The sequence below is a fragment of the Microtus oregoni genome, unplaced genomic scaffold, assembly GCF_018167655.1.
Source record: "Microtus oregoni isolate MIOR12 unplaced genomic scaffold, Mior012 000008F_ref0000371, whole genome shotgun sequence".
In the NCBI taxonomy this organism is placed as follows: domain Eukaryota; kingdom Metazoa; phylum Chordata; class Mammalia; order Rodentia; family Cricetidae; genus Microtus; species Microtus oregoni.
Genome location: NW_024543067.1, coordinates 31,794,390 through 31,808,226, shown reverse-complemented (window position 1 = coordinate 31,808,226; position 13,837 = coordinate 31,794,390). Strand labels below are relative to the sequence as shown.

Below are 13,837 nucleotides of genomic sequence, written 5' to 3'. Positions count from 1 at the left end.
AGGAAGGGCAGAAGGCATAGAACGCCCCGCGGCCAAGACAGTGCCCAGTTCTGAAAATTCTCTTTGAAGCCACGGCACTTGGAGAAGGGCACACCCAATGCAGAGGAGCAGTGGATCCTTTCAGACCTGGCAAGGCTCAAAATTTTAACAAATGGGCAAAAGGGTTAGGGTGCGGGAACACATTCTCTGACGGGGAGTGGGGAGTCAGCGCGTGCACGTGCGCGCGCGCATACCTCGTGATGGCCAAGGTTGCCTAGCAACGGGCGGGGATGCATGCCTGCCCTGGGACCGGGTGGGCTCATGGAGCTCTGGTCTCAGCCGCTGCGTGTCCACGAGCCTCCGCGATCTAGGAAAACTTTGGGGTTTCTCAGAGTTGAGGTGTCCGCGCCGGGCCAGCTGGAACCAGCGATGCGCCCCAGGGGATAAGGGGAAGACGATGGGGTCTCAGCCCCATCCCCCAGGGACTGCGCGATCCCAACCAGGAAAGTCGGTGCGCACCTGCGAGCTTCTGGATGACAGCGCCTAGACCAAATCGCTCCCCAAGTTTCTTCAGCAAGTCCTCACATTCAGTGGATGAGGCAGTTCAAACCCCGCGTGGATCCAGGTTCGCAGAGTCTAATCGCTGGAAAGAGAGAGAGTCCCGCTCTTATCTAAAGGAACTGAGCTCTTCAGGATGCCTGATTTATTGGTCCTGCATGGTTGCAGACTCAATTTTTATTTTCTTCTTTCCTTCTTCCCCCAGACAGTGATTTTGTGGATGCCAATCCCGCACCTTACAGCCTGGAGGAATTAGGTAAGTCATTTTCTCTCTTTTTTTTTTCTCACTGCTGGAATTCCGCCGTAGAACCGCGAAGGTCCTGAGGGAATTTTGTGGAAGGTTCATGGAAAAGTCCAGGAGCCATACCTGGGTGCAGGCTCCATTCTCTGGGATTGGCCACCAGCCTTTGCTTGGTTGGAGCATTTTAGGGGTGTGTGTGTATGTGTGTGGTGTGTGCCGTGTGCCCAGGTCAATTGCTACTTGAAGCACAACAAACTTCTAAAACAAAGGGTGTGCTTGTGTGTCTGTGTGTGTGTCTCTGTGTGTGAGTGTGTGTCTGTGTGTGTGGTGTGTGTGCCGTGTGCCCAGGTCAGTTGCTACTTGCAGCACCACGAACTTCCAAACCTGGCTTCTGTGATCATCCTGAATTCCTTCACCATGTTGCTGGTGTCTGCCTCTGTCTTGCAGAGTACCAGTAGGAGAAGGACCCTGTTAAGGGTCTTCTTTCTCTGGAAGCAGCTGCAGAGTCATTAAATTACAGGTCTTAGGGGCCTCCCTAATGTTCATTTCTCACTGAGTCTCTAGGCATTGGGAATTGAACATTGTATCCTCTGTGCCTGTGGTCTTTAGTGAATAGGGACAGACAGACTTCCCTGTGCGGACGGAGGACAGTCTTGCATCCCTGTGTCCACCCTCACTTGGTGGCCAGTAATGGGCTCCTTTCCCTTCTCTATTCTCAGTGTTTCTTCAGCTACTAGCAGTTTGGTTTGCCAAGGCTCTTACCAGCTGCAGAGCCCTGCCTTGAAATAAGATTTGAGGGGATGATGTAAGGCAGCAATAACGGCGAAGAGATTGCCCACAGCAGTGTTTGTCCTCAGAGCCAGAGACTGGCTGTTGCTGTCGCCTGCCTCGTCTATGATACACCACAGCCCTGGAAGGGAAATTCCATCCTAGCAGCTACTTGTGTCCCCTCCTTGGAGCCAAGCACTCAAAATAGGTCAGAAAGTAGACGTGGTGACTCATGCCTGAAACTCCACCACTTGGGAGGCTGAGACAGGAGGATTGCTGTGACTGTGAGGCTAATCTGTACTATAGAGCGAGACCCCATTTCCAGAATAAGAAAAAGTAAAAGTAAAAAAAAAATAAACAAAACAAAACAATCATACAAACAAACAGTCTGACTTCCAAGGCTGCATCCTGAGACAGGGGAGAGAGCTTTGTCTGTGTGGACAACTGGTTCACACAGGTTGTGAGACTGCTTCATCTCTGTCGACAGAATCTCCCACCCAACACTTGAGCAAAGCTGCTCTTCCAGGCCCAGTGGTGAATCCTCTTTAAATGCAGTGCCATGCACAGCACTTTCCAGAAGCGGCTTATTAGCGAGAAGGGACTGGGTCTTGTGTTCCACTAGTACCCTTCCACCCTGACATCTCCATGTGCCCTGTCACAGTATGGCAGATACAGTTCCACCCCTTGTGCGGGAGCTGGGCAGGAGCACTGGTAAGCTGGGCACTGCTTGCTCAGAGGAATTTGCTTGTCTGGCTGCGAGTAGTCTCTGCTGAACGACAATGTATGTCTCTGGAGGCCTAGGTGTTGCGTCCCCTCTCATCTCCACATCTCCCTCTGGGATTAACAGGCTGCGTTTCTCTGCTGAGGCACTATTAACAGAGGCAGCTCCCCAAATGGGCAGTACATGAGAAAATGACCTTTCTTCTCTTTAATTTCGAGTGAGAGAATAACCTTTGTTCTTCAGCTCTCCTGAGGCAAGCCAGTTTTCTCAGGCAGAGGTAAGGGGACTCTTCTGTTTGGGCTGCAAACAACCATAGTAACAAGAACCATCTGTAGGTTGGGCAGTTTGTAAACAACAGAAATATATAGGTTCTGATTATGCTCTCTTGAGTCTTCTGCTTCCTGTTTCCTAAGGTGCCGTGAGGGGCCGGAAGCTGAAGGTGTTTGTTGGACTTGCTTATGCTTCAGGCTAGTGCATTCCCGACATCCCCCAGGCGTTTGTTCTCCCTGACAGAGCTGCTCTCTGGATGAGAGAGCCTGGATGAGTTCTTTCACAGGATTCAGGTCAAAGGGAGTTCCTGCTTCTCCTTTGGGAAAAAGAGGCGTGAGAGTGTCTCGCACCTGGTGTAGGCACAGCAGGGAAGACACCCTTCTTGGTGAGTTCACCAAGTAGTTGTAGTTTCTGGAGCTTGGGTGCAGAGGTTTAGGCCTGGCTAGGTCATACCAAGAGGTAGAAAGAAGCTGGAAGAAATGATTTCCCTACCCACCACCGTGTTGACACCACCGTGTTGTAAGCTTCCTACAACCGAGTAGTGGTCCTGTCCTATGCGGATCTCACATAGCTGTTCTAGCAGCTAATTAGATCCCACCATGTCTTATCAGACTTAGTGCATGGCATGGATTCAGCCACACGAGGCTGCTTCATCTTTGATGCTAGTTACAAGCAGTGACTTTACACTTCGAAGTGGAATTATTTAACTACAAATTGAAGATTTCTATAACATTTTCCTGCATTGAAGTGGACTATTACTTTAACTAAGCAAAGATGTGTTCCGTTTGTTTATGCTGCACTTGTTTAAGATGTAAAGTTGTGTTACTTTGCCTGCCTAAGGCACCTGATTGGTCTAACAACAAGCTGAATGGCCAATAGCTAGGCAGCAGAGAGATAGGTGGGGCTGGTGGGCAGAGAGAATAAGTAGGAGGAGAAATCTAGGCTTGAAAGGAGAAAGACAAGAACAAGAGAGAAAGAGAGCAAGATGCCCGGGACCCGCCAGGCAGCTACCAATCAGCTACCAGCCAGAGGACACTGTGGATGGAGCAGTACAGAAAGAAAGAAATAAAAGAAAGGAGAGAGAGCCCTGAGCAAAACATAGATAAAGAGAAACAGGTTAATTTAAGTTATAAGAGCTAGTGGGACAAGAATAAGACAGAACATTCATAACTAAATAGGTCTCTGTGTCATGATTTGGGAGCTGGTTGGTGACCCAGAGAAAGCCTGCTTACACTCAAGTTCAATAGTAGTCAGTGGAACTCCAGAAAATGCTTTGGTTTTATTTGCTAGGATATTATAAAGGATATGAGTGAAGATTCAAATGAAGAGCCACACAGGGCAAGATATGGAGCAGTCCTATGCATAGGACCATCTGTCATGTAGAGTTGGGGTATACTGCTTCCTACCATGGGGGTATGATCCCCAACCCAAAATCTCTCCAAATTTTGTTCAGTGTTTAGAGAGGCTCTATCTTGTGTAGGTATGATAGAGATAATCTTCAGCCATTGTGATTATATTAATTTCTATTTCATTTCTGTGCTAAAACACCATGATGAAGGCAACTCACAGAGGGAAGGGTTCATCTGGGCTTATGATTCTAAGGGGGGAGGCCTTATGGTGGGGGAGGCATGACAGAAGGTGGCTAGAGTAGGAATCTCAGGGGTCACATTTCCACCCACATGTATGAAGCAGAGAGCTAGCTAGAAATAGGGCAGAACTAGGCATCCTCAAGGGCCACCCCAGTGACATATTTCCTTCAGCAAGGCTCTACGTGTTAAAGGTTCCATAACCTCCCTCAGTAGTGCTACTAACTGGGAACCACCTTGGAGACTGATGCAGTCTTTGGCCCTTCCCAGAGGTCAGGTTGAACACCGGGGACTGAAAAGAGCTGCATCCAATCCAAAGTTCCCAACTGCTAAAGATAGGATTATTCTGTTAACAATCAGCTTCCAGTTATCAAATTAGAATAGACATATAAAAGGATTTTGTCACCTCTTGGGGACATTCCAAGGGTTCTAAGAACTCTGTACCTGTGTGGTGGTTTGAAAAAAAATGGCCCCCAAAGGGAGTGGCACTATTAAGAGGTGTGTCCTTGTTGGAGGAAGTGTCACTGTGGGGGCAGGCTTTTTGAGGTCTCTCTTGCTCAAGCTTCCCTCAGTGTGACAGTCAGATGACTTCCTGTTGCCTGCAAGATGTATCACTGTCAGCATGTTTGACTGCATGCCACCATATTGTCATGATAATAATGGACTGAATCCCTGAAACTGTGAGCTACCCCAATTAAATGTTTTCTTTATAAGGGTTGTCATGGTCATGGTGTCTCTTCACAGCAATAAAAACCCTAAGAGAGAAGTTGGTACCAGAGACTGGGGTATTGATGTGATAGGCCTGACCATGCTTTTGTTTGAAAGAATTTGGACTTTGGAACTGTGGATTAGAAAAACAGTTGAATATTTTAAGTGCTGCCATGGTCCATACTAGGAGGAGCATGGAAGACAGTAGTACTGAATATGACTTGTTGAACTGTGGGTGCCTGGATCAAGAGGTTTCAGAGGAGAAGAATTTTAGTATGTTGCCTAGAGATCATTCTTGTGATATTTTGGTGAAGAATGTGACTGCCTTTGCCCTTGTCCGAAGAGTCTGCCTGAGGCTAATGTGAAGAGTGTTGAATTAATTCTGTTGGCAGGAGAAATCTTAAAGTACGCTAGGATTATAGACTCTGTCATATGGTTGCTAGTGTTTGCTTAGAGAGATTTATAATGAAAAGGAGCAAGCTGTGCAGGATAAATTACAAAATGTAAATTTTGAGGAGGAAAAGAGCACCAGGAAGTGGAATGGAGCTAAATCCTATGTTCCAGGATATAAATGGATTAAGAAATGGAATCTAGGCAGTGGTGACCTCAGGGCAAGATCCCAGCCATTTTAGCTTCCAATTTGTGAAAAGGAACTAAAGAAGAGATTACAGTCAGGTGTGGGGTGATGCACCTTTAATCCCAGCACAGGGAAGACCAAGGCTGGCAGATCTCTGAGTTTGATACTGCCAGCCTGGTCTACAGAGCAAGCTTCAGGACAGCCAAGTTTAGGCAGTGAAGGACAGAAAGCACTTTGCTTAACTACCTGTAATTGGCTCTACTGTAAACTAGGCCCTTGGTCTGACACAGGAAGATTGCTCAGATATGCACCATCCCATCTACTATAACGCTCTAGTTGTACTGGCCAGTTCCCTAAACCCCTTTGTTCCCTCTTCCTCCTCCTTTGTCCCCTGGAACTTTAGTTCATTTTCAACTCTGTTTCCATGTGCCATGCACTCCTAGGGTGTCTTAGGTTTTTTGTTTTGTTTTGTTTTTTGTTTGTTTTTTGTTTTTGCTGTGAAGAAGCACCATGACAGTGGTAACTAAGAAAAGAAAGTTTATTGGCTCTTACAGTTTCAGATGGTGAGTCCATAGCCATGATGCCAGGGGGACCGGAAGCAGGCAGGTAGACATGGTGTTGAAGCAGTAGCTGAGGGCTTTCATCTGATCCACAATCAGGAGGCAGAGAGAGTGAAAAAGAGAGAGAGAAGAGACAGACAGACAGAGAAGACTCAGAGATTGAGATGGAAATGATATGTTCTCAGAGTCTACTTCCGGTGACACACCTTTCTTCAGCAAGGCCCTACCTTCTAATCCTTCCCAAACAGTTCCACCAGCCTGGAACTAACCATTCCTATATATGAACCTAGGGGAGCCTTTCCTATTCAAATCACCACATGAGAGTTCTCAGCTTTGGCTGAACATTAGCATCAAAGTCTTTTCAAATCCTGAGACGAGTTCATAATCTTGAATTTCTGCAGCACAAACCTTGGAGGGGAGACCCAAGAATCAATGTCGTTTTTCTCTGCTGTTCTTGTTTTGTTGAACCACACAGTCCAGTGTGCAGGCAAAGCTACTATCACTTCACAGACTGTGGTTTTCCCTTTGTCTTTACAACAGTGCTGGGCATACATAAATCTTTAATAACTATTTATTGAGTAGGCACAGGGAGAACGAGTTACCCTGGTGGGACTTCCTTTTCTGGTAGTTCTAGAGCTCTAAGATTGATTTCTACTGGATGCAAACGTGTCATGGGATACCACTGAGGGTGGTGACCGGGTCATGTGGCTCTTCGTTTTTGTTGTCCACTTGATTCGGTTAAGGGATGCTTAGGGTGTTACAAGGCGTACCTTTGGGCGTGTCTGTGAGAGCATTTTTGCATCTTTAGGGATGATAGCAAGGAGAAGACTTGCCCTGAAGGTGATGGCACAACCTGTGCATGGGGTCCCTGGTTGAATCAAAGGGAGAAAGCCTGGTGAGCCCTTTTCTGCTTCCCCTCAGCTGAGATGTGAGCAAACAGCTTCAGCCAGCATGTCTTCCAACCATGATGGACTACACTCTCATCCTCAAACTATGGAGTTACAGAGAAGACTAAGGTCTTGTTCTGTGATCCTCTATCTTCTATGTGTTCCTTGCAATCATTCAGTTCATTCTGTATCTTTAAAGTTGACACTTTAGCCAGGTGGGCATGATAGTGTAGGACTTCAGTCCCAGCACTTGGGGAGGCAGAGGCAGGATAATCTGAGTTCGAGGTTTAGCCTGATCTACATAGTGAATTCCAGGACACCCAGGGTTACAAGGAGAAACCCTGTCTTGAAAAACAAAACAAACAAAATCCTGACATTTTAGAACTTTAATGTCTTAGTATACAGGAATACATAGTTATTTTAGAAAAAATGGACATTGGGAAGAAACCCACTGGCACCCAGAGCAAACTGTCCCCATTCTGTTTCCTGATTGCTTGTCCTGTGCAGCGGCTTCTTGCTCTGGCACCCTGAGTGAGTCTCTTGGCTGTTGTCTTCTCAGACCCTGTGAATCACCCTGGGAGAGCAGAGGCAAGGTTCCTAAGAACAGCCTTCTTGGGAACCATCAGCATTAACTCCCCTGTGGGCCAGTGTATCATGAGAAAGGGTTTTCTCATGCTATTCTTGCCTGTCTTATCTGGGCAGGATGTGTGGGACCAGTTCAAAGGAAACGAAAGATAACATTTGTATGACTTCCTTAAAATAGTAACTTCATTGTTCACCCATCCTAGCATCTTTCTCAAACAAGGGAGGAATTGGAGCGCTGTATACAAGTCTGTGTGTTTGACTCCGGATAGGCTAAACCTGAATGTCAGTGGTGTAACACAGCAAAGTCCTGTTTCTGGCTTGTGACTGAGCCAACTTTGGGATGTTAGAAGGCTCCATTCCACACAGCCCTTGAGAATCGGGGCTGTTTTCCTCCCTCCGTGTCACCGTGGGAAACCGAAGTCTCAGGGTTTATAAAGTCCATTAGACTTTCTGACTTCAGTTAACAGAGAAGTGAGCCGGGGTGCTTGGAAAATAGTCCGCTCACCCTTGACATCCTGTCTGAAGAGAGAAGTACTCTTTCTCGCGTATCCAGCTGAGAACCCGCTGTTGTTTCCCTGGAAGGGAGGGCTCGGCAGTACAGTCTCCTTCGGTGCAGGAAGGACGGGAACTGATACACAGATGATCATCTCCAGCAGCCCTGCTTCCCTCGTTGTTCACGCTGTGACCCGAGTCTTACTTTGGCCATGGACGAGCTTGGCGTCTTTGTTACTTGGGCTGCTTTAACGAAGGCCAACATGCAAATGCTCAAACGGGGTCTAGGCTAATTTCCCTTTCCCAGCAAGCATCCGCAGTAGATAACTGTGGGACAGTTTCTCCATTCTCGGGATCCTCTAGGGAAGGTCCATGTAGTAGTCAGAAGGAGCTGGTCAGATTCCACAGCACATCCACATTCCACAGGGAGGAGAGACGGAAAGTACAAAGCATAGCCCAATAGTCGTGCACAGCCTTCCTCTCTACCCTGCACCCTGAATCTCAGTCCCGTTGCCACCACCAGCTCCAAGCAGGCTGCAAACGGACTAGATGAGGAGGGGAAGAGTCTCTTACCAGAGGGGTTGGGGTGAGTAGAGAGAGAGAGCGAGGTGTACTGGGTAATAGTGGTCCTTACAAGTCACAGGCAGTGTGTCTTGGAGGCTGAGAGGACAGGCCAGAGACACACCATGTAGGTTTGGATATTAGCTTACTTCTAGCTCACCTTCTAGTCTTGAGCGGGTTCACCAGCACCCACATTCATAACTGGTAAAGTCATGTGTCAACTGTTTCCAGACATATTTCCAGACCTCCTCATCAGCCTTTTCCACTCTGTTCTGTGCCTTGGAGGATGTCGCTTTGCAATTTATTTCTAGGCTTCCACCCGAACTGGGCTAATGGGAGGTTCTGGATGCATATGGGATGGGACTGGGGACATTAGTGAGTGTCTCTTAATCCAATCAAGATAACACTTCAAATTAGCAGTCACAGGGACCATAGCATCCCCGCCTGGGACGAGCATTGGGTGATTCATTCTCTGCTTTTCCTTAGCTTTGAGCATTACAGTTTGCTAAGCAGTCCCATCTCCAAACTCCCGTCAGCCACTCCTCTTGAACCTTGGTTGATGCAGTAGGATAATAATGGTGCTGACCTCAGGCCGTAGTGGTGAGCTACATCTGAACTCAGCAGCTGGTAACAGCAGCTCACCTTAGGCATCTTCCTGGCCCTAGGCAGGTGTTTGGACACCTTCCAGCATGATCTAAAATTTGTAAACATTTAATTTTTTTACATTTTACATATGCACTTAAACAATATTGCAGCTTGCCACATCTTCCCCGTTCTGTGCAAGACTCAAGAAATCTTACATAGATCGGGTCTGGGAGAAAATACATCACAGATCTGGTTTGGTCGCTCCCATTATATGAATGAGATGAACAAAGATTTAAGAGAACCAGGCTTTTCCAGCACTTACTCTATGCTAGGACTTCATGTAAGGAACCGTACCAGCCCACCAGAGTGGGACTTAAGCCACACCCCTACACTGGTATCCCCAATATAACAATTTCCAAGGATTGATCAGGCCACTTAACTTAAGCATCCATGGCTTTCTTTCAAATTACCATCCAGTTCAATGTCCTGGAATCCTCAGTGGGGGGGGATGCTGGCTATCATGTCCAGAGATCAGGAAGCTGGTGTGGCATACTGGATCCAGTAAACACCATGATAAACAGTCCATGACCTCTCTTCTGCAAAAAAAAAAAAAAAAAAAAGAAAAGAAAAAAAAATGGTGGCCGCTTGATGCTGGCCATGGCCTTTACTGTCCTTGCTTACATATAAATTTAGAGGCTTGGCCTTGGTTTGCTCAGTGCCTGCCTGGTTCCCATTGTCCTGTATTCTGCTGGTTGCAGGCATGAAGATTTGGTGCCCTGTGTCCTCTTGCCATTTCAGAAAGGGTCTGGTCCTTCTGATAACTGCAGAAACCCAACTCATTCTGGGATGTGAGATCCATTTGGCCATCTGCCTAGCATGAGCTCTCCTCTGACTCCACCCCGGGATCCAGCCCAGCTATCTCCACCCCATGGAAGCCAGTCGGTCTAGCTGTTCTTCTTGGAGGCATCAGAGGGAGCTTGGTGGTGGTGGTGGGGGGGTGTGGCAGGGAGATTTACTCCAGATGAATTTTTTCTCAAATGATTGACAGTGGAAAATTCAGTTCCCTTCGCAGGAAACCTCGCCCTACGACAGGGTGTGGTCCAGCCTCCTGGCTGCAACAGAACAATCAGAGAGGCCCTCACATGATTACTGCTGCCTACCCCGAGCAGAAGTCTCTGCTGGCTTCTCTTTCTGGGCACTGCAGCCCTTTTCATTCTCAGACAACTCAGGAAAGCCCACTAGGATATTTGCATTTTATAGAGAAGAAGACAGAGACTCAGAGGGATGGATTTATCTGCCAGAGGCTACTGAGCTAGTAAGAAGATTAGACATATAATCCCTGGTTCTACAACCAATCTGTTTCCTGGGGAGAATACATCTTATTGTTCCAGGGAGATTCACTTGAGACTTGGATAAAATGATGATGACGAAGACGACGACACACACACTCCTGCACTCACACATGTGCACATGCATGCACGCACACACATGCACACACACATGCACACACATGCACACACACATGCGCACACATGCACACACACGCACACACATGCACACACACGCACTCACATGCACACACGCACACACATACGCACACACACGCACACATGCACACACATGTGCACACACACATGCACACACACATACGCACACACACATGCACACATACACACACATAGCCTCTCTACTCATTGATTCTACATCTATGGACTTAACCACCTGTGGACATAATTTTATTTTACCATGTCTTTACTGAACATATGCGCACTTCTCATTATTCCTGAAATAGCACACTGTAACCCTGTTTAACAGTGCTTGCCTGTGTTAGCTGCTGCGAGCAACCTACACATGATTCAAAGTTTACAAAGGACACGTGTGGGTCATATGCAAAATCACACCATTTTACTTGAGGGACTTGAGACTTAAGCATCATGGATTTGGGGTGCTAGTCCTGAAAATACTCCCCCCAAATATTGGCGGGGGGTGCTATATCTAGCAAGGACCTGGCCATATGTGGCTGTTTAAGACTCATTTGTTGAGTAGATAGTAATGTCCAAAGCCCGACGTTTTAGGCCATCTAATAATAATCAGTGTGCTCCAGAGGGATTTCCTATGATACGGTTGAAAGCAACAGCCGCAGAAACTTCTCTGAGATTCCTGCGATGCAGCCTAAGGCCCTGGAGCTGGAAATCCCTCTGTGTGTCTGGTTCCTGGTGATGCTGATGCACATGCAAAGGAAGCCAAACCTTTGTGAACCAGAGCAAGGAGGGTGGGGGATGAGGTGGGGGAGTCGGGGGGGGGTGTGGAGGGCTGGCTGTGTGGGAAGGTGGTGGAGTCAGGGCAGAGCTCAGCATGGCTAAGGGAATCACTGCCCCCTCCCCAGATTTGGTCACAAAGTGATGCTCTGATTTGTCTAGGAGGTGACAGTCTGGGTTCGGAGAAACAATGGCTGAAAAGGAGAAAATATGGATAATGGGAGGAGCCTACGGAGGGAAGGAAAGAGCCTTTGCTATGCCTGGTGGATGTTTCTAGTAGGAATGAATCCGACCTGGCCAGTGGTCCCTGGATGTTAAACAGGAGTGTGCCTCCATGGAAAGGGACCATTGCACCTGTTTTTAAGCACTCTGGGGCCCAAGGAGTGGTCTTTTCTGGGGTGCTATGGTCACAGTTTCTGGACACACTCTTGCTGAGGTTCTTTCCAGGTAATGCCCCGTGTGTGTCTCTCACACCCCTTGCCCTGACTTGTCAGGTGGATGTCTTAAGCTCACTTGCTGTCCCATGTTGCCTGCCTGCCTGTTTCCCTTCCCTCCTCTCCTGCCTCCTTTCCTTCCTCTCTCCCTCCTTCTTCTCCTCCCTGCCTTCCCTCCTCCTCTTTCTTCCTGTCCTCTCTCCCTCTGCCCCCTTTCAGCCCCCTTTTCTTTTTCCTTTCCTCATTTTCCTTCCCCTATGTCTTTGGGTTTAGCCTCTGTCTGCTCAAGCATGTCCCCTCTCACTTCCTCTTGCTCCTTCTTTCTTTTTCCCATCCTTAGTTGGAAGCCTTCCTAGGGCCCCCTGCCAGCAGAGCAGGTCAAATTATAAAAGGAGATTTAAAAAAGAATGTTCCTTGGCAAAATGGGGGAAACAGATGTTCAGGGCTGGCATGGCTGTCTCTCGCTGTCGGCTGCAGCGCAGCCTTGCAGGATTTCTAGAGATGAGCATCCATCCCCAGAGCACAGGCACGCGTTTGTTTCAACACCAGATGTATCCGAATATTTATTTCTCCTTAATTCTCTTCTCCCTGTAACCTGTGAGCTCTCGGCCCACTGTGGGCAGGCTTGCTGGCCCCCTGGCAGAAACGCCATTTTCTCTTCTCTTTAAAGCTATTGAAATGCTGGACAGAGTGGCTCCCATTCCTACGTCCAGGCTGCACCTTCACAGGAAGTAATTTTCTGGCAGCTTCTGGTTCTTGCTGAGGTAGGGGAAGGAGTCTTAGGCGTAGCACAAAGACTGCTGTGGGGCTGAGGAGAAGAGTATTGGCTTGGTTTGGGGATAAGGCAGGCTTCCATATGGTCTGCTGCTGAGAACCGGTGTTCGTGTGCGATACCATTGTCAAGCCTCACATTGGCTTTGTAGTTAAGAATGGTCTTGATCCTCCTGTGTTGGCCTCCCAAGTGCTGAAACTTCAGGTGTGCTCTACCATGCCTGTACACATGCACACACACATACACGCATGCACACATACACGTGCGCGCGCGCGCACACACACACACACACACACACACACGTACACACACATGTGTATATCTGCCAGGAGTCCTCTGTTCTTTTTTTCAAGACCTTCAGGAAATGAGAAAGCTCTACTATTGACTAGTCAATTTGCTTAGATTCTTTTTTGAAACCAGATCTCAGGTAGCCAAATCTGGCCTCAAACTCACTGTGAAAACTAAATATTTAGTTAGGGTTTCTACTGCTGTGATAAAACACCACAGCCAAAAGTAGTTTGGGGAGACCGGGCTTATTTCAGCTCTCACTCCCCAGGTGGCAGTCAGTGAAGGACAGAAACTAGGTAAGAGCTGAAGCAGAGGTTGTGGAGGGGACCTGAGGATGCTCTGACATCCTCATCTGAAGCAGAGGTCATGGAGGAGAACTGAGGATGCTCTGACATCCTCATCTGAGGTCATGGAGGGGTCCTGAGGATGCTCTGACATCCTCATCTGAGGTCATGGAGGGACCTGAGGATGCTCTGCCATCCTCATCTGAGGTCATGGAGGGTCCTGAGAATGCTCTGACATCTTCATCTGAGGTCATAGAGGGACCTGAGAATGCTCTGACATCTTCATCTGAGGTCATGGAGGGTCCTGAGAATGCTCTGGCATCTTCATCTGAGGTCATGGAGGGGACCTGAGGATGCTCTGACATCTTCATCTGAGGTCATGGAGGGGACCTGAGAATGCTCTGACATCCTAATCTGAGGTCATGGAAAGACCTGAGGATGCTCTGACATCCACATCTTTGCGCCCCTTTTCTTCTGAGTTCTGGGATTGCCTGTGTGTGCTGCCATGATGCTTTTACTCGGTGGTGGAGATCCCACACGTGTTCTTGAGTGCTGAGGGAGCACTCTCCCAACTGAGCGACATCCCCAGCCAAACTTTCTCCTTAAATGCAAGTTTCCCCCTTGAAGTCTCCAAGCTGTTTGTGGCCTCAAAGGGAGGCCACAAACTGATGGTTCACTGTGGAGATGGAGGAGGCAGACAGTGCCAGGTTCCTGTCAGACAGA

The 13,837-nt window shown here is 48.0% G+C and overlaps 1 protein-coding gene across 1 annotated transcript in view; it reads left to right on the top strand.

The window, feature by feature from the left end:
- The first annotated feature begins 244 nt into the window (after window positions 1-244).
- Window positions 245-13,837, top strand: part of Amotl1 (angiomotin like 1) — a 91,618-nt gene continuing 78,025 nt past the window's right edge. Inside the window, exons 1-2 of the mRNA XM_041656960.1 lie at window positions 245-604; window positions 743-793. Coding sequence (XP_041512894.1) covers window positions 574-604; window positions 743-793 — 82 coding nt within the window. The 5' untranslated portion in view covers window positions 245-573. The remainder of the gene's footprint in view (window positions 605-742; window positions 794-13,837) is intronic.